We start from the raw sequence: 20701 nt of genomic DNA, 5'->3' as shown, positions 1-20701 counted from the left end.
TAAATCAACTTTTGCAACAGAGTGGACATCTCTCAAGAGATATGCTTTCTTGCAAACCATATGAACTCGAGCTTGATCTATGTTTCAAAAATGGTGGCTCAGAAAGGGATGTTGTGCCTTTGTTCGGTAGGGCAATTGCTTTAAAGAGTCTGCAGCCTGAATGCCGTAATGTTGTATGGGCTATGTGGTATGTTGCATGTGCATTGAACATGTTTACCCTTTGGTGATACATAGATGAAGGTCTCTTCTAATGCTCCGCCATCGCGAGGTAAGTATCCGAGAAAAGAAAGGACCTCTTGGATGGGTTTTTCTTTTGAACTGTTTACATCCCATGGCCTTAGCGAAGATTCAGACATGCAACAGAATTTTCACCCGCAGTAAGGAAGCAAAAATAAAATGTACAAAATGATATGCAGTAACTTTAGCAACAAAACTCTAATCTTGGTACAGTATGACAATTTGAGTCCTCTAAGTAAAAATTAAATATTGGGCTTGAAACATTTTTTTCATCTCTCTCTCTGGGTCAAATTACATGTACTAAGTGAACTACTTAATGTGCAGCTAAAGCTGTTAAGTAATTATTTTCGTTACTTCTTCGTACATGACAGAAGGAAAACAAATGGCTGCTCATAATAACTTATTATTAGGTCAGTTTTCCAAAGTTTACAATGTCATCACTTTACAAATAAAAACACCGTCCCTGTACACACCACGATGTTTAACAAGTACAAGGAGGAGTTCAGTGTTCCAATTTACTTACTATTATTCCATTCAATCTTGGAATTAATTAAAAAAATTAGCATGTAAAATAATGTTTTGGGGGGCAAATTTAGTTTGCATTATCCTTCAGAATTGTGTCAATCCGCTGAATAAGGACTACAACCAATCCGAAGACGAGGGCACAGATTCATAAAATTTCAGTTTTCACATTTCCAATGAGAATTGTGTTTTTTTCAGTTGTGTGGCCATAGTTCTTTTTGTCTCTGGTCCCAATTTACAAACAAATGTGGCCAATGAGAATACGAACATTGAGCCCAGATGCTGCACTCCTAGTTTGATCCTGTTTCTCCATACATAATAAACAATCAAGCCAAGCCAGCTGCTCTGTTCCATTGGCTTTCTTGAGCCATATCGGGTTGGTGATGAGGGCCTCCAGATGTGAGTGGCTCACCCACGAGAGCAGAATTGACAGGTAAGACCTCAAAGAGCCCATACAATTCAATGGTTAGATACATATGATCCAAAATGGAACTTAAATCTGTACTCCATCGCTCATGATTTTAGATTTAAATCTTTTTATTGACTATCAAGGTGTACAGCATACAACATAAACAACATAAGTGTATTCCTTTGCCCTGCAATCATCCTGCCCCCTACCAACCTCCTTTAACTGATATCCTTGTACCCATTCTATGCAAATCCTTGACCTAGAGTCATCTGCAGAATACTCCAACACCGCTCCAAACACTAACTTCGATAAGCGATTTCAATTATACCCATTCTGTTCAGTGAAACATAGTATTTCGGAAAGCAAGTTTCCAGAATTCAATCAATAGTAATGTTGATGCCTGGTCCCAATCCATCGTTCATCTTCCATTTATAAAAATCCTCTATCCCTAAGCGACAAAGTTGTAACTGCATTTTTCTCTTTCAATATATAGCAGGATAGGAAGGAAGTGGAGCTCTTGCTTACAATTACTATTTCTTCTACTTTCCTACATGTTCCCATTATTGAAGTAATATAGACTTCTTTTGGTTGTGTTGCCCAGAAAGCAATATTAGCATCCACGTAGAACAGTTTCCAATGGTTGGGTCCAAGAAGCACCACTATTTTCCCATTTCAAGTTGCCACAATTCTGCCTGGAAGGTAAGTTAAGTGTCTTGGTAGTCCGCAACATCTGAGAACCTAAGGCCTCCTTGCCTTATGTGTCAGATCATCTGGATTACACACAATTCTTCACATCGAGCCATTCACAAGACTTGAAACGAATAGTCTATTTAGCAAACCTGTTCCAACGATTCCATGTCGACATGAAGGGTGGACTGAATATTGGTCACGAAAGAAAAAACATTTGAATTAAAGCATCACAGATGGAGTGGGTGAGCCTTCAACAAGGAGTTAACATGGGGTATTAGAGGGGCCACTAATAAAGGTCCTAACCTCTAATAAAAAGCTGTGAAGAAGCTTTCTGGACCTGGTGGTTTTGCTATCCTTGGTTTCGAATATGTGCTAATTGCCCCTTCATTTGTGATGGAAGCTTTTAGCTTAGCTACACAGTCCAGCTTGATGCTCCATTCCTTCTGATCCACTATATAAATTGAGATATAAATCCTCCACTGCAAATGACCCAGCCATGCTACCCACTATATTGATCCACCCTGTCACACCAACTACAGTCTGCTAGCAAGACTTCTGCCTGTTTTTTTAACGCTTTCATAAAATGTCTGTTTAAATTTCAATAGAGTTGAATTTGACTTGTTCGAAGTCAATGCTATTCTCCATCTTCCCTTTGTGGGAGCTGTCTATATCCTTTTCACTGTCATTGACTATGACCCTGGCCCCAATAAGATAATCCTTCAACATCCACATCTGCCGCCTTGGAGCTGGCATGTTTAGAGGTAACCCAAGGTGGACTGGACTGTTGTCTTATAGGACAGTGTTCCCTCTGCCAACTTCTAAATAATCCTATCACTTAGCGATTTCGCAACCAGAAAATAATCTAGTCTGATATATTACATGTGGGATGCAGAACAGAAAAAATAATGTAACTTGTTAGCATGTATGACCTTCCAAATGCCCACTGAGCGCAATGAGGTCAAGCATTCTGTTCTTGGTAGAGACTAAGCCCCCACTTACTTTGACCTAAGTTTGGTCTTGTCCAACATGCCGTCTGTTATGATAGTTAGGTTCACACCTATGTTCAATGTCTTGGAGAAAGTATTCTGGACCCCATTGGGAGCATACATTTTAGCTATTATAAGTTCGCTCACTCACTTTAATTATTTCTAACATAGCTTTTGGAGTAACAGGTACATCTATACAAGTACTGCACCTTAACCAACCTTAGCTGTAGGACTACACATTGTATGTTTGTCATCTGGTGACTGAGGATCTCATTCCCTACTATCCCAACTCAACTCATCTCCCTGCAAACTGGACAGCACAATTCTCTTTGATCCCAACCCCAGCTTTGTTATTCCCCTTACACCTCTTTCCTCTTATGTCTCTCATCCCCTCCAAAAATATTGCCCCTTCCACATACCTATTTGCAATCTGAATGCTTTTACTGAATACTCCATTCGCTCCTCTTTCCTGGACCTGCCAACTCACAAAATCTCCTCATCACCATGTCAGGCCATATTGCCCTCACACTACGTCTTGTGTTTGTGACATTACCTCCTGTACTGAGGGATGCCCCTCTTAAGGGCATCCTACATGCCACGTGTTGTCTCCTCCAGGGCCTGAAGAAATATGATCACATCATCCACATCCTGAAGGAACTTCATTGGCTCCCAATAACAGATTGCACCATCTTCAAAACCAGCTGCATAATTTACAAACATATCACAATCAGCACCCCTGCTTATCTTGTAGACAAGATTGCCATCAATGGTGGTTCTTGGCACAGCTGCAGCCGGGACAGCATCAGACTGCAGACGAAAGCTCACTTTCTATATTTAAGCATCCAGGATCTAAAGCGACAAACACATATGCATCTAGACCATCCTAATGCAGATCCAATTTAGGAAAGAGTTGGAGCCGTACCTCTGTAATGAACATTGCAATATACAAACCAGCTACCTCTCCTATCATTCATTGACTTTATGCTTTTTGTTTTACATGTGATGCACTGTGCTGTCTTTTGGCTAGGTTTGTGCTATAGAAATACCACAAACATAAACACAAGCAGCACATTCTCCATATCTGGGTTCTCACTGCCATCTTGACCAATCATGCCAACACTCTTCAAGTTTGAATGAATGAAGAATGCAGTTTAATCAGCACCTGCTAACTACCTTGGTACGCTTCAGGTGCATAGTTGAGCCAGGCACAGATGTCTGTTAAAAGTGCAAGGTGCATTTAAACAGAACATTTTGCACATGCATCATTTCTTTTTGTAAGTTACCATATGCACAGAATGTGTCTTTTCCGCAATTTGAGCGAATGAAGATGGGAAACAGGCTCCTGCAGCTTTGCCCCAAATTATTTTGCCGGTGATGTAAAAATAAATAACAGGTAGGGTGTGATTTAAAGTTCTATAATGTTATTTGTGAGATCTGGTGCCATTTACAAAACTCTTGGCCTTTGACCCCTTAGGTTTTTTATCATATCACCAGAACACCCTCATGGCGATATAGAACCATAATACATAGTTACCTGCTATGTCACCTCTGTGTATAGATCCTATTACATGGTCGCACAAGGTCATAACATAGAGGTCAGAGATACCACCAATAGTCTTGGTATTTCATCTGGGTTGTACTTTTTTTATTTACCCTTTTATAAGCAGCCCTTTTAATACTTAAAAAGTGCATTCATAGCTACAAGACACTGTGTTTCAAGTTTCACCCATACATTTGTATATTGGTAGAACATTTATTCTGCTAGTCTTACTTTGTGCGTTTTCACTGAGGAAGGTCTGGCTTCACTCACACATATTGGGTTACCGGATGTCCTTCTTCTTACTCCCTATATGTAATGACCTTAAAATGCGACTAGCCCTACTCACACTTGGTGCTAAAATTCATTGACTTTAAATCTTCCATTCATCCTTCTTCCAGGAGTTGTTCGGAGACAGCTTCAACCTACCTAAGCGTTGTGTACTATGGAGAACTATTTTTAATATTTGACTGGGTGAGTGATCTAGTGTTCAATTAGAATTCCTTTCTAAAGGAGTAACTGACCACACTTTCGTTTCCTTGACTCCTGTACTTTGTGTGTGTATGTGTGAGAACATTTTTGGAACCACTACTGCAACATATCTATGTCGTTACCACCATCAAAAATAGGTTTGAAACCGAAAGTACATTTTCAAAATAGTAGTCACCAACTCACAGGCGTTTAGAGTATAAACATAAATTTGTATGTAGACATACATATGGATTTTAGTTGGTTTTCCTCTTCCCTATTTAACGTCCAGTGCATTTTTGTGCCTTCTACATTAAAAATATAAAATTTAATTTTTAAATATTAATTAAAAATTATTGAGATGTTAAAGAGATTCCGCAATTTTTGCCACAGTCATTGCCAAAGGTATGTGAGTACAACCTAAAGCTCTACTTTGGCAACCTTGAAAATGGCTTATCGGCCCCATTCTTGCCTCTCTGATTCTCAAAATCTGATGTGTGTCTAGTTCTTGGGGGAGGCACTGGTCTTTCAGGCAAGTGTTCCTCTCGCAGTGTCCCGAACCTTGACTTTGAGAACAGCGGTTGTCTGGAGGCAGTGTCTACCACCTCTTCGTTTATCGCCATTCTGGGGTTTGAAAATGCCCTGGTGCCAATTTCATCATCAAGTTCGTTTTTCCATGTCAGGTTACTGTTATATGGCTGCCGCTTCAGTCTCTGTTCCCTCAAGATTGCCCCAGCTCGTGGTTGTAAACTGAGGGTTGTTGATTGGAATTCCATTTCAGAGTCACTATCACCAACTGAAAAAAGCAAACAAAGGGATGACTGAGAAGCATTTATATAACCACCATCCAATAGCTAAGTTTTCTCTGGGCTAAATATGGTTCTACACTTAATCCATCAGGAATGTCTGCACTGCCCTGACAGAGAAAGTAACAATGTAATTCAAACAACAGATAATAGAACATAGTGCTCCTATATGGTATAACATGTGGAAATGTGGTTTTAACACTAAAGTAGTTTAATAGAACATGTCCTCTTTATACATCCAACCCAACGTTTACATCCAACCCATACTATTTTATTTAAAGTCATGCATCATAGATGAGTTGACTCAATTGACAACCTTGAATATACAGTATAGATTATTATTCATTTTTGAAATCCATCAATGTCATTGTGAGGACAGAAAAGGTTTTCTTTGTGGCTTAGCCCATTAAATGCAAGTGAATGCTTTATATGAGACAATTGATCAAACTGTGACTTTTCTGCGAATCAGTTCATTAAGACCTTGCATCCTGCATTCCCCTCATACCTAATCTAGCAGTCACTTAGTTAAAATGCAACCTATGGGAGTCTAAATTTTACATAGCTTACAAATCTCTTTGCTTCCCGGTAAAAGGGGTGGGAGGCCTAAGGTGACCCCTTTTGGCTATGTGGAATGTAGGTTCTGGAGCACTGGCCCACCAGTGCCTCTTCTGCTTAATCAAGTTAGTTGGAGAAGTGGAGAGGTAGAACCCCACCTGAGATGTAGCTCTGTATAGCGCAAACTTAGGAATGGCCAGCTGCTGCAATGTAATCCATGTTGGGAATGCATTATAGGAACCCATTAGTAATATGCTGTGGGTAAATACAGGAGCAGCTAGTATACTGGAAGAGCGGGGGCGGGCAGGTGGGTGGAAGTGAGGTGGAGGGGCACTAGGGGTCGTGGGGGAATCAAAAAAACCGTACCATCAGCCGGCCACGTCCCGCGTAGCACTCCTCTTCAACTCTTCAGGAAGGCACGGGCTCCCAGAATGCCCTGCAGCCAATCCTGATGCCGCTTTCGCACAGTGAGCAGCTTCAGGATTGGCCTGAGAGCCCGCAATTCGCGCTCTAGAACAGACTATGAGTCTGTGCCTGCTCTGTCCAACCCAGCTGCGTTGCTGGTTTGGAGATAGCTTTCACTGCACATGATGGTTTGGCCAGCCTGAGACGGCCAGCCAAACCATCATGCGCAGTGATGGGAGTGCACTACCACTCTCCTCAGTGCCTGTCACTACTAGGCCCCACCAAGACCCGGCAGGAAAGGAAAAATAAAACAAGTGTTGTTTTATTTTTCCTTTACTGCTTTTTTTTTGGGGGGGCGATGCTCCTCCGCGAGAGTGGAGGAGCCGCCCCTGTGTAAATGCAAGAAAGTACATAGAAGCATTTTTTCTAACCACGGTATGCTGCCACCATCGTTCTATGTGCTGTACCCATGACAGGGACAGGAACCTACTGTCATTGCTGAGAGCTCACTTTGTGCGCCCCGCCAGGTCACCAGACAGGTCCAGACCAGTAGTCAGTAACAAGCCGATGCTTCTGCCACAAACTTAGATTATCATGACACCATGACTAAAATAAAAAGTCATGATATCAGATATACATGCATTAAGGCACACATAGCAGGAAGGAAAACATGCCTGTATGCCAAGCAGAAGACATTCTCATCCCAACACTAATCTTCCCCAAATGTGCTGATTATTATGCAACCGTCAACTGAAAAGCCTAATTGAGTGAATCCTTTTATCAAGTTTGCTACCATGGCTAGCAGAGAGGCATGTGCATACAGTGAAATGGCTCTACACGATGTGTGTTCACAACTATGAAATAACGGGAAGAGAAGAAAATTCATACTATGCTTCCCTTGTCTTGACGATTTACACTGCCCAACCTCTTTTATTTCTTCGGTCTTCAAATGGAAGATTTAAAAAAAAAAAAGAATACTGATAGATATCTTTAGTTAGCTTGTGGATTTTAAATAAATGACTGCTAATTCATACAAGAGTTGGAAAATGCATTTATGTCACACAAAAATCATAGATAACTTGTTGCCCCAGTCAAAATTCCAGTTAAAATCATATAAAAGACCTAGGGGGTCGATTACGATGTTGTTCGGAAAGGCTCTGAATCGGATTCGGGTCTGCCGAATTGGATTCGGACCGGTCTTTCCGACCGTTTCGGAAAGCTTTCTGAACAACCGATTATGATGTTCGGAAAGCGTTTGGACTTTCCAAGTTGGTTCTGAATGGCATTCGGAGGAACCGAGTTGTTCGGAGCCGACTCGTACAAGTCAATGGTCCGCGTGTCTGTCCAAGTGATTACGATGATAGATTTGGACAGCCTTTTCCGAATTGGTTGTTCCGACAAAAACCTGCTGTCAGAATCTAACTTTGGGGGCCCGTAGCAGGCCCCCCTTCCCCCAGGGCCTTCCCAATGGGGCCCGTGGGGGTGCCCAAGGGACCCCTCTGTGCAAACATGCACAGTGTGGTAGGCACCATGGGGTGCCGCCACAGGGTGCACAATTTTCCCCATCCATCCCTTTCTTCAATGGGAGCCTGTGTATTCGGTCAGAACACAGGCTCCTATTGAAGTCAATGGGAGTCTGACCAAATCGTATTCGGAACAATCGTAATCGGTCAGGAACCATTCTGAGACCAATTCGGTCGGAATGGTTTCTGAACGACATCGTAATCGACCCCTTAAAAGTACACATTTTGGCGAGTGCGCACAGAAACAACTGTACTATTCAGCCCATGCTTTCTCAATTATACTGTAAGAAACTTATGTTAACAGTAAGTCCGAGATATCACATTCATCTCACTATGGGATCTGAGTCAGTCTGGCCAGCAACTCCTATGAGAATATTTTTTAGTATGTTTAAAAATCTGATTACTACTTCCCACTGTTTAAATTGCTTCACTATGGCAACAGATCCCTGAGAGTCCTGGTCTCAGTTTATCTATTTTTCCATGTAACGCATATTGCTCCCATTTACAGACAACATACTAGCTCATACATCGGAATCTTCTTCCTCAGCTCATTCTATTGCCTACTCACAACATTCTTACTAACTTCACTCCTATTCCCAATGACAACTCTTTCAAGCCTACTTGCCGTTTGACCAAGATCTTCTTTGGACCCGTGACCCATTCACATTCGTCTGCAGGGTTTTCAAATCATCTGTTCCTCTCCAGTGTTTCGTAACATTCTCTAGCAAAAACGTAATTTTGCCAACTTCAACCAGATTTGAAAAAACCTTTAAAACTTTGCCCACCCCTAGCACCAAAATAGCCTAAAGACAAAAATGTTTAAAAAAATGGTCTGACTACAATGAGTATCAACAAAAGAGCTGAACTATAGAGTGTTATCTGCAAAATGTGGTGGGGCGAGACACGAACAGTCTATTCCAATTTCTTATTAATACGATAAAGTTTTTTTTTAGCTGTAGTAGAATATCAACCACTTGTATACATATACCTTTGAGTTTATAGACTATTGCCTTACTGATGTTCCCTGGAGAAGTGTTTCTAGATCTGAATGAATCACATGACCATTACAGAACCGAACGATCTTAATTAAGGTTTTGGTATGTCTACGCACAGAGAAACTTACACAAGAATGGAAATGCCCAGAGTTAGATAGGACTTAAGACCAATATGCTTTGAAAACCTTCTAGAAGACTACATTATTTCTTTGAAAAACATATATGTATAGTTTTTATTTTCCAAATGAACAAAGTGTTAATCAGAGTAGTTTTTGTTAAAAGAGGGGATCAGCTAACATAGATCCTATTTTGGAAGTTGATTTTTCAAAGTAGGAAATTAATGCAATAAATGTGAAATTGGCTGTTATGCACTTTGCTTGCCCACAATTCACCAACCTAATTACTTTAGTCCAGAATAAGCACGGTGGGAGCATTACTAAATTGCATGTTTTTTTTTTTCATCCAATGCATCGACTACCACTACATGGTCAAAGTAAGCAGATGCGGTATACTTACCTTGAAGATGTTGTTTTAGGAGATGTAGTGGATGCAATATTTTTATAGGTCACTTTTAACAACCTTGATACACAAAACAGGAGTTGGCGGTTGGGAATGACAGCACACACACTACAGTAATGAAACAGTTCCAATTGTCTATATCCAAATGATGCTCTCAAGTGTCCGGAGCTCAAGGAGGAGGAAGAGCCACCTAGTCTTCCCCAGCTGGAACAGGTCCAAATGAAACAAAATGAGATCTCTGAGCACTACAAACAAATCAACGCCGAGTACTTGGTATTAACAGCCTTTATTTTCACAAAATGTCACAGCAGACGGTTTCAGGGGTGGTGTTGTGCCCCTTTGACATAGAATAAGTCCTTCTTATTAACACATGTACGTAACTGTAGTTCCTTGCTGCGCCTACTTGTCGTGTACATGCTAGGTCACTCTTTTACATTGGTAGGTCCAGTCTCTGAGGAGAGTGCTCCTGACCCCTTGCCCTGTATCATAGGAGAATTCTGGCAAGAGATCAAACATGTGTTGCATGAGCACATTTGAGAGACTTGTGAAAATAAAGACTGTTGATGCCACTTACTCAATGTTGATTACTTTGGAGTGCTCGGAGATCTCATTTTGTTTCAACAACCTTGATATAGTGACACACAACCAGTGGACACTTTCAAGATGAGCCTTGAAACCTAAGTTAATCAAGTATGTAGTAAGAGCACCCACTAACAGCCAAATCAGACGTAGTCCCAAGGAACCTTTTTGTCTAATATTCCACTGTGGTTGGCCTAGATTTATAAATCATGCTCTCTTGAAGAGACAAATTAAAAAAAAAAAACAGGTCATATCCACGGAGGTAGAAGCCCATATTTCCTCTGGCTTCCTTTTTTTTAGTACAGAGGATGCCTTATTAGAGCATGATTACAGAGAACCTGGCACTCAACCTGGGCAATAGCATACTATCAGGTTCTTAATATGGTTTAGAGCCATGACTGAAGTATTAATTGATAGATATCAGTGATTTGAAAGTTGAACCCATAGATAGTGATTGAAGCGCACACTGAGGCTAGAGCCAATATTAGGGATTCTGTCTGATATTTGTTCAGACCAAATTTGCTGCTGTTCAATGAATTCCTAATAAAATTGATAACAAATGTGTCACCTGAGACACTCCAGTATGTCTTGGTTTTGTCTGCAAATTGATGTATGGTTGGCACTTTCAGAATCAGAAACTCTCTACGCTCTCGGTGGGTGTCTGTGTCATTCGATATATCCGCATCATTAGCAAAAATACATTACACATCACCTGGAATAGTTCACCTAAAGACTTGTCCATTTTTACAATTCAGTCAATATAACAATACCAGCAAGAGGAAATATCCTACTTGTACAGAAAGGGAAAAACTCTGCATGTAGAAAGGATTTTTTTGGGATAACTGCTCCAACACCTAGATCAGATTGTTCCACAGCGGCAAACTAAAGATCTCAATATATCCTTTACTTATTCTTATGCCATCAAAATAAGAATCTTAGGTCTAAACCAAGTTTATAAAATTAAACGTAGGTAACTACTGTATCACTTTCTAGAAGATCAATAGAGGTTGAGCTTGTGACACTTTAGAGCAATCAAAAGCACTATAAAATATAGGGAGGTTGCATCTTTTCTGAAATAGAATTGCAACTCAATCCTCATCTTCAGATAATCTTATTGATAATTTCAAAGTCCTAGGACAATACAATTTTACAGCTCTCAATGCTCTACAATGCTCATAAAGCTCCCACAGCTGTTGGTTTGTGTACATGGGATCCCTACATCAGGCTTGACTTCAGGCTTGCCATCCAATGGCCAATTCCAGCACACGGGTGGACTACTAACCTTCTCACTTCTTCTGTTTAGAACAAGGACCAGGGAAAAGAACAAGAAGACTCCAAGCGTCAATGTGCTTCAGTTTGCAGCTCTTTTGCCACTTTATTTTCCTGAACCTGACCATGTTTTTCTAGTTTCCTAATAAAGCCTTATCTTTCATTTGGTTACTTTGTGAATCACAGGTTATCACTTTTTAACTTGATAAATGTATTCAAGTGTGGAGTCAACATATGATGTTTAGGGTTTTTATACTTTTGTAATCTCTCAGTTCTTTTCCTGAGACTAGGAGTGAGAATACAGATGATAGAGAAGTACAAACCTGTGATAGGGTACTCTGAGAGTGTATGTCCAGATATTTTCTAATTATTTTAAGTTGTTTGGCATCTCACAGGATACATGAGAAGTACTATCTTGAATGAATTTTCTGAGTCAATGGTTGGGCCTACACATGGGGCCTCATGATAATTTGCCTCTTATTTGGGGTGGAATAACAGAGGGCCAGAGTCTTGGATACAGGCCAGTATCCTTGCACCAAATGATGGGCTTTAGAAGTTATTCCCTCTAGAATGGGAAATAATATGCGGTCCCAGGAAGTTTAAGACTTTTTCTGTGTGAAATCCCCAGAGCCAAATAATGAGGTATTTTCTGCTGCTAAAATGTCCGGGGTGGAGTATTGTGGATTGGGGGCTTGGGAGTGCATGGAAGTTCTGGGGGCGGTAGTCTTCTCTTCCTCCCCCATGGAGTTGCATGTGCCAGACTATGGGGTAGAATACGATGTCATTCAGAAAGCATTCCGACCATATCGGTCTTGGAATGGTTTCCGACAGAATCGGATTTGGGGAGTACGGCTGACCGTCTATGATTGTTCCGAATACGATTCTGTCGGACTCCCATTGACTTTAATGGGTACCTGTGTTCTGACTGAATACACAGGCTCCCATTGAAGAAAGGGGTGGGGAAAATCATGCACCCTGTGGTGGCCACCCCTTGGTGCCTGCCACACTGTGCATGGTTGCAAAGAGGTGTCCCTTGGGTACCCCCCACCACGGGCCGCATTTGGAAGGCTCCAGGTGATGGGGGGCCTGCTACGGGCCACCAAAGTCAGAATCCGACAGCCAAAAAATCAGAACAACCGATTCGGAAAGGCTGTCTGAATCTTACATCATATTCGCTCAGTCATAAACGCAGACCATTGACCTGTAAGAGTCGGCTACGAATGACTCAGTTCCTCCGAATTCCATTCGGAACCGACTCAGAAAGTCTGAACATTTTAGTCGGTCATTCTGAAAGCTTTTTGAATCGGTCGGAAAGGCTGGTTCCGAAATGGATTTAGCAGACCCGAATTAGATTCAGAGCCTTTCCGAATTTCATCGTAATCAACCCCTATGTCTTTGCCCACAGCATCTGCCTGCAATTTCACAATGTCAAATCTGTACCAGGTGAAATTAGGATTTGTGATTCTGGACCATAGATTACCAGGCCTGAGGTTTCTCGGTCTTGTAATCCTAGGTACAAAAACATTGGATCATACAGAATAACCCTTAGCAGTGTCCTGCTGTGGATACCTCTATAGCCCACACATAATATGGTTTGTTGTGCAATCCTTGTACTTCTTGTAATCATAGGAGCAAATGTAAGATATAAAGGGCCATATGTAGGTAGCTAAATACCGGTCGGTAACGGCTGAAAATCGGTAATTTTCCCGTTACCGACCGGTATTTAGCCCTTTCTAATGTAGGAGGCAGGTTTTAAGGATTCGGTAATTTACCGATTTCTAATTTTAAGGAATCGGTAAAATACCGAATCCTTATGTTAAGGAATAGGTAAAATACCGAATCCTTAAAAGCTATGTAGGAGGCCCTCTAGTGAGTGCATTTTTGCATTCAGGATTCGTTATTTACCACCAACTACAAGTTGGTGGTAAATATCGAATACCTTTAAAAAAGCAATAATTTGCTTTTTTCAAGGTGCCATGTGGCAGACATACATGCCCTTAGGGCATGTATGTGCGCCACATGTGCACAAATGCACGATTCAGGGGTGCAACAGGGTGTCAATGTGACACCCTGCCACCCTTGAATATGCTCTCCCTATTACCGATTCGGTATTTACCGAATCAGTAATAGTGAATGGCTTCCCATTCATTCCTATGGGCCTCCAGGCCCATAGGAATGAATGGGAAGGTGATTCCTTATTACTGAATCGGTATTACTGATTCGGTAATAACGAATATTACCGATTCAGTATTTTTTACCGAATTTTTAGCTACATATGAAATACCGATTCCTAAATACCGATTCGGTAAAATTCGGTATTTAGGAATCGGTATTTCATATTTACCTACATCGGGCCCCTAGTGTTGTCTTTCAGGCTAACCCTTTAAAGGTATGAAATATCATATCCAAGCTAACTTCTAAATTACCAGCTATGCTTCAGCTCATTATATTTTTTAATTAATCTTGCCACTTTTACTAAGGTTGTATTTTCTGTTGGAGCCAGAAAGCTAACTGTTCTTTTCTCCAATCAATGGACAGTATCCACCTATATGCCAGGGATGGGTGTTATAGCACACTAATTACCAGAAGCAATATGCCATTTAATTCTAATGGCTGGTGGGCACACCTTGTTTGTACTGAAGATTCAAGAAGACATATCTATCTGCCAAATTCATCATCATTCAATGCCTTGCACCAATATGCAATATTGTGTCCAAACTCAACTTATATTTACCCCAGCACATACACACACACAAAAACATACACACACGTGGCGGGTCGTGGGAGCTCCTCCAGGCGTGTGAAGGATAATAGGAGAACATGACGGCCCGCTAGAGGCGGGTCGCGGGAGCTCCTCCAGGCATGTGTGTGAAATACTGGGCAGAAAAACATGTAGAAAAGACAGATGAATTTGATTAGCGTTACCGAGGATCAAGGATCACTGCTGCAAACCAGGAATACATGCTGTGAATTGGGAGTCGGAAAGCCGGGAGTCAAGTGCGGCAGAGTCTGCTGATTGGAGGTGTAGTCTCCAGCGGCGTACTTTCAGGGGGCGGGGCTCTATGCCGGAGGCCCGAGAGTCGAGCCGAGTGTAGAGTCGAGTGGAAAAATAACAGATTATCTGATTTTGACAATCAATATGGTAAATTGATTTTAGACCCCAGTCCGGCCCTATTCCAGCCCCCCTCTATCTTTTGAGAGTTTTTAAGAGTGATAGTGTGCAAAGGCGGAGGGGTAGCAAACAGCGTTGGTCTAGAGCTGTGCTGGAAGTGAAAAGAGGGAGACAGGCAGCAGCAAGAATCCCATACCGGGGAGGAGGAGGTGGGGACAGCCCAAAAACACAAAGTAGAGCAGTTGGAGATCTGGACACAGAGAGTCCCGAAAATGCGGGGGGAAGTACAGAAAAAAGGCTGGCCCTACAACAGAGTCTCAGACTACAGGGAGAGAGGGAAAAGAAGCCCAAAAGGGGGCAGAACGGTGAAAAAAAGCCACATTTAAAACAAAAAACAGAAATTACACATATTAGTGAGCCTAAGCAGCTGGGGCTAGGAAGATACACATTAAGGGGTGCTAAGAGGGGTAAAAACTTGTCAGGATAGAGGGCAAGTGGAGGTGAAGGGGTGGTGGAGGTGGAGGTGAAGGAGATGTAGGAGAGGAGGAAAGAGAAATTTCAGAGTTCAAAACTCCAGTAGTAAGAATCCCTGTAAAAAGAGAACAGAGAGTGGCCATGCAAGAGGGGCTGATAAAACACCGTATGAACAAAACCCAGAAGGTGACGGTTACTCCCTCTCTTAGGACCATTTTTAAGGTGTTGCCAAGGACACTAACATTGAGGGAAGGTAGGACAATAAGTAGTGAGACGGATAAGGGTATGGAGGGACAGTTAGATCATGAAATGGAGAAATCACCGGGGGAGTGGAGTGATATGTGTAGTTCCAACAGGTACACAATATTGCAAGAAGAAAGTCAAAAAGATCTGGAGAGCGTAAAAAACGCAAAAGAGATAAGAGATAGGTCCACCACTCACCCACCATTAGATGAAGATGAGGGAACTAAGAAAAGGGGGACAGAAGAACCCAATCCAGGACAGAAATTGAACACAAAAGAGAGAAAAGAAAAGACTCAAAGCGAGCAGGGGAAAGAAGTTAACACGGGGAGCAGTCCTGGGTGATCTGATAGCAACACTTATGTCTGAGATCAGAAGCAGGCTTGAGGTGTCTGAAGGGAGCCAAAAAGAGATTGAATCAGCTTGTGAGGCGCTAGAGAGAAAATTGGATGATCTTACAGGAAGAACAACAGTCTTAGAGGTGACAGTAGAGGAACTTAAGGGTAAGATACAGACAAATGAAGAAGAAATAAAAGCCTTCAGATTGAGAGAACACGGGTGTCAGGATTGGGAGGAAAGGATGGAGAACAACCAAAGGAGAAATAATCTACATATTTTAAATGTGCCAGAAGGAACTGAGGGAGATGACCTGAAAGGCCTGGTAGTTAAGCTGATTAAAACAGGGCTCCATCTAGAATAGTCTGAGCAAGAGTTTGGTCGGGACATTCAGAAAGTACATAGGGATCCCTTCAGGCCAAATAGAAGTAAACCCAGGAGGATTTTGGTAAATTTCCTTACTTACTCTCTGAAAGAAAAGGCATTATCTCGCACTCTGAAAATGAAAACAGTAAAGGGATATCTTGCAAAATTAGGTCAGATATTTCCTACATCAATGGGAGTTGGGCAAGAGAATGGACCAGTTGAAGGAGTTAGGAGCCTCGGTGCAGATGAAATTCCTGGCAGTGCTAAAGGTATGATGAATAACAAGATGTATGATTTCAGAGTGGCGAGTGAAGTGGATGACTTCATAGGATCCTGTAAATAGATTTGTAAATAGATACATGAAGGAGGTAGCTAGTTAGGAAGAGCAATAAGTAGTGGTTTGAAATGTAATTTTTTAGATATAAAAGTAGAGATAGAAACACACCTGGGGAAAAACTCATAGGCTTAGACTATTAAAAAGTGGGGAAGGTTCTCCATGGGGGGGAGGGGAAAATGTAGGGGTCACTGGGTGGGGAGCATTAGGGAAAAAAGAAAAAAATTCCTCTGAAGTGTCAGATTTGCTAGTTGAGGAGATTACTAAAATAGAAATATGGGAGAGGGACAGAGATTGAGCCTGAAGATTTTATCTTGGAACATTAATGGGTTAAGGGTGAGGCCAAGGAGAGAGCATATCCTCAAGTATATAAAAGATTGTAATGCCCAGATCTGTGTGCTTCAGGAGACGCATTTGTCTGAGAAAGAGTGTAAGGGAGTATATATGTCCTAAAAGTGGGTGAAACAAATGGTGTGCACTAAGCAAGCCTTCGTGACCAAAGGAGTGGCGATATTAATAAAACAAGACCCAAACATTTCTATTATACAAAGTAACTCAGACACATGTGGCAGATGGGTCGTAGCAAAATTAAAAGCTAGGGGGCTTGGTTTCATGTTAACAGGGTATTACGGGCCTAATGTGGATGATATAGCACCACTGCAAGAGTTATTAGTGGAGCTATCTTGCTCCTCCGGCCCAATTATTTGGGCGGGGGATTATAATGTGACTTTAGATAGTACCTTGGATAGATCGGCTGGCAGTAGATTAAGTGCAAACCAAAAAATGAAGGGTCAGATGAAATCTATGATGAAGCAACTGGGACTATATGACAGTTGGAGATGGAGGATGGGGGATAAAAGAGGATACACGTATGTAAACAAGAAATATCATCACCAGTCGAGGATATATTATATCTTGTTGGACTTAGATTCACGGGAACAAGTCAAGAGTATTACACATATTGAGATCCACCTGTCAGATCACTCCGCAATGCTATTGGAGATCTGTCTCAAGGAAAATAGTTCACCCCCATGATGGACGCTAGACCGTACCCTGTTGTTGGATGAGGAAATTGTGAGGAGATTAAAGAAGGATATAGTTGAATTATTTGACTTCAATTGGGGTTCGGCGCCGGCAGGGGTGGATTGGGACTCTTGCAAAGCATACTTGAGGGGGAAGCTAATAAGTTATGCGGTTGGGAAGAGGCGAGTCTTTCGAGAAGAGATAAGAGAAGTGGAGGAGAGGATAAGAGTACTAGAAGGAGAGCTGGTCAACAACATTAACAGAGAGAGTCTAGACAGTTTGAATTACCAGATTTGAAAATTAAACTTGCCGGTATTCTAGACAAGAGGGTGAGGGAAAGGTGGGAGACAAGCAAGCTAACGCGATTTTCGTGTATGGGGAAAATTGCGGAAAATTGTTAGCTTGGCAGACAAGGAAAGATCAGGTGAAAAACCTAATACAAGAAATTAAATGTCAGAATTCGGGTAAGGTTTTAACTAACAGAAAAGAGGTTTAGGAGGCTTTCTACAACAATTTTGGTACTTTGTATGAAGAGGATTTGGGTCTATCTGAAGAAGAGAGAAATAGGTGGCTTAGTGGGGGGTGCGACAGTGGCAGTGGAAGAGGAAAAAACTGCTTTATTGAATACTCAAATTCAGGTGGGGGAGGTAGAGCAAGTACTGAAGAAGGGCAAGCGGGGGAAAGCACCTGGTCCAGACAGTCTGCCCTTAGAAGTATACAGCATACTAAGGGGGGTGTTGACCCCAATCTTGACTAGATTATTCAACGAGCTGTTTACGCAAGGGATAGCCCAATCAGAGTCCTGGTCAGAGGCTACAATTTCCCTAATCCTAAAAACAGGGAAGAGCAAAAACAGATGTAATTCTTATAGGCCAGCGTCGCTCTTAAATTGAGATTACAAGATTTTTTCTAAAATTCTTGCAGATAGACTCAAGGGTCTAATGGGGGACTTGGTACACGAGGACCAGAAAGGTTTTTGCAAGGATGGGCATTACATGCGCTAACTTACTCCCTGATAGGGGCAATAGATCTGGCGGTAGCGAATAATGCACCTTTAGCAGTCATAGCCGTGGATGCCACCAAGGCGTTTGATCGTGTGAATTGGTCTTTTCTGGCATCCATCATGGAAACTGCTAAATTGGGTGACAGATTTTGTAGAATAATTGCGGGGTTTTATAAGTCATCAAAGGCAAGAGTTTTGTGAACGGAGCTTTAACATCAGCATTTACCATTAGGAGAGGGACGAGACAAGGGTTTCCGTTATCCCCACTATTATTTAATTTAGCCGGGAATAATACCTTTTCAGTGTATGGATTGGGTTAAGAAACTGTCATTATATGCTGATGACTTGTTGATCTATACGGCGGACCTCGGAAATACAATGAAGCATGTAGTAAAAATTGCAAAAGATTTTGAAAGAGCATCAGAGTACAAGATAAACAGGGGGAAAACGGAGATTATGGCGTGGAATTTAGATGAAGGGGCAGAAAAAACTACAACTGAAATGACGTATCTGGGAGTGAGAGTGACTCATGACATTAATAAGCCGGTGGAAACTAACTTTAATAGAGTGAAAAAAGAAGTCTGTGATCTAATGGCCAGTTGGATGTACTTACCCCTGACTATCTTTGGTAGAGTAAACCTAGTGAAAATGATTTTAGTACTGAAGCTGACCTTTTTCTTTAATGCTATACCTCTGCCATTTAAGGAAGAGGGGCTTATGAAGTTGCAGGGCAAGACTGGCTCTTTTATCTGGGCAGCAAAAGGAGTCCGTATATTGTGGAAAAAATTGCGGCAGAGGAGAGAGAAAGGGGGCCTGACTCTTCCGGACTTGCAACTATATGCGTGGGCTTTCAAGCTTAATAATAACAGGATACTCTTGGATAGGCCCTTAGATTCAGAAATTGGGAAGCTGTTTATGGGATTGCTAAAAGGTATAGAAGGAGGGGCTTCAGGAATTATGATGAAGTATGCAGACCCTAGATATTTAAAAAAGTTAGACTGAAGATTCTTAGAGGTGTGGCAGAAATCTGGTATAAGATCAGAAGGAGATCAAAATGGCTATATTATAGCAATATGGCTCCTATTTGGGACTCACCTGGATCACCGGAATGGAAGAAGGACAAATTGGTTGGGGCACTAAGGAAGGCTCGAGTAGAAAGGTGGGAGGATCTACTAGAGGGAAAAACATTGATTTCATTGGAGAGTTTTCAAAATAAAACAAACTATCAAGTTTCAAGGTTCAAGTATCTTCAGATCCAAAGTTGGTTTCAATCATTAGAAAATAAGATAGGAGGTGCCAACAAACTTGAAGAAATGCTGATTCTGGATGGTCCTAAGAAGAAGGAAACATCATATTGGTATTGGCGGATGATGGAAGAGGAGGAGGGGGATTTTACTCAGCCACAAGAGTTATGGGGGACTGACTTGCCAGGAGCAACGCTGGAAAACTTATGGCAAGTATCCTTTTCTATACTTCATAAAGTGATCAAGCCCGCTTATTTAAAGAGAAACAACCTTTTTTCTATCTATAGAGTGTACTGGACTCCATATAAACTGTCGAAAGTGGGGAACAGAGGAGAGGTGGCGTGTCCCAAATGCGGCCTGAAGCTGGCGAATGTCATGCATATGTTCTTGAAGTGTCCAAAGATTCAGGTAGTTTGGGGAGAGGTGTGCAGCGCCTTGGCTGATATTTTGAAGATACAGATCCAGGTAAGCCCTCTCCTTGTGTTCTTTGGGGTGGAAGGCGAGTTAGTAAGGGATAAACAAAAATTTATTTCTATGCTATGCTGTTGGCGCGAAGAGAATTGTGTAAAAAATGGACTACTCGCACGGTTTGGTTAACCCACATCTTCGCACCATACTTGAGCTGAGATCGTTTTTTGCTATAGCAGTGCAGGCTGCGTTTCAATGACAATTCTGCTGCATTGCCCCGGGACCATCCAGACCATGACAGGTTGTTCAAAATTCGGCCAGTTGTGGAACATTTGTCTGCCAGGTTTGCATAGGTTTAAACTCCTGGAAAGAATATAACCATTGATGAGTCCTTGATCTTGTATAAAGGGCGGCTGCTGTTCAGGCAGTACATTCCGAGCAAATGTGCTCGCTATGGCATCAAGCTGTACATGCTGTGTCAGAGCTCGACTGGCTATGTGTACAGCTTGAGAGTGTATGCAGGGAAGGACACAACTCTAAACCCTGTAGGTTGCCCTCCCATGCTAGGGGTCACAGGAAAGATTGTATGGGAGCTTGTCCAGCCACTCTTTCACAAAGGTTATAACTTTTATGCGGACAATTTCTATACAGGAGTAGAGCT

The 20701-nt window shown here is 41.8% G+C and overlaps 1 protein-coding gene across 1 annotated transcript in view; it reads right to left on the bottom strand.

Annotated features, from left to right (window-relative positions):
- Nucleotides 1-1278: 1278 nt before the first annotated feature.
- The window catches only part of LOC146805380 (sodium/hydrogen exchanger 2-like), a 588486-nt gene continuing 569063 nt past the window's right edge, over nt 1279-20701 (bottom strand). Inside the window, exon 12 of the mRNA XM_085622598.1 lies at nt 1279-5645. Within this exon, the coding sequence (XP_085478724.1) occupies nt 5278-5645 (368 nt within the window). The 3' untranslated portion in view covers nt 1279-5277. The remainder of the gene's footprint in view (nt 5646-20701) is intronic.

This window comes from Triturus cristatus, chromosome 8 (assembly GCF_964204655.1).
Source record: "Triturus cristatus chromosome 8, aTriCri1.1, whole genome shotgun sequence".
Classification (NCBI taxonomy): domain Eukaryota; kingdom Metazoa; phylum Chordata; class Amphibia; order Caudata; family Salamandridae; genus Triturus; species Triturus cristatus.
Note: the sequence above shows the minus strand (reverse complement) of the source record. Positions and strands in the feature narration are given on the sequence as shown.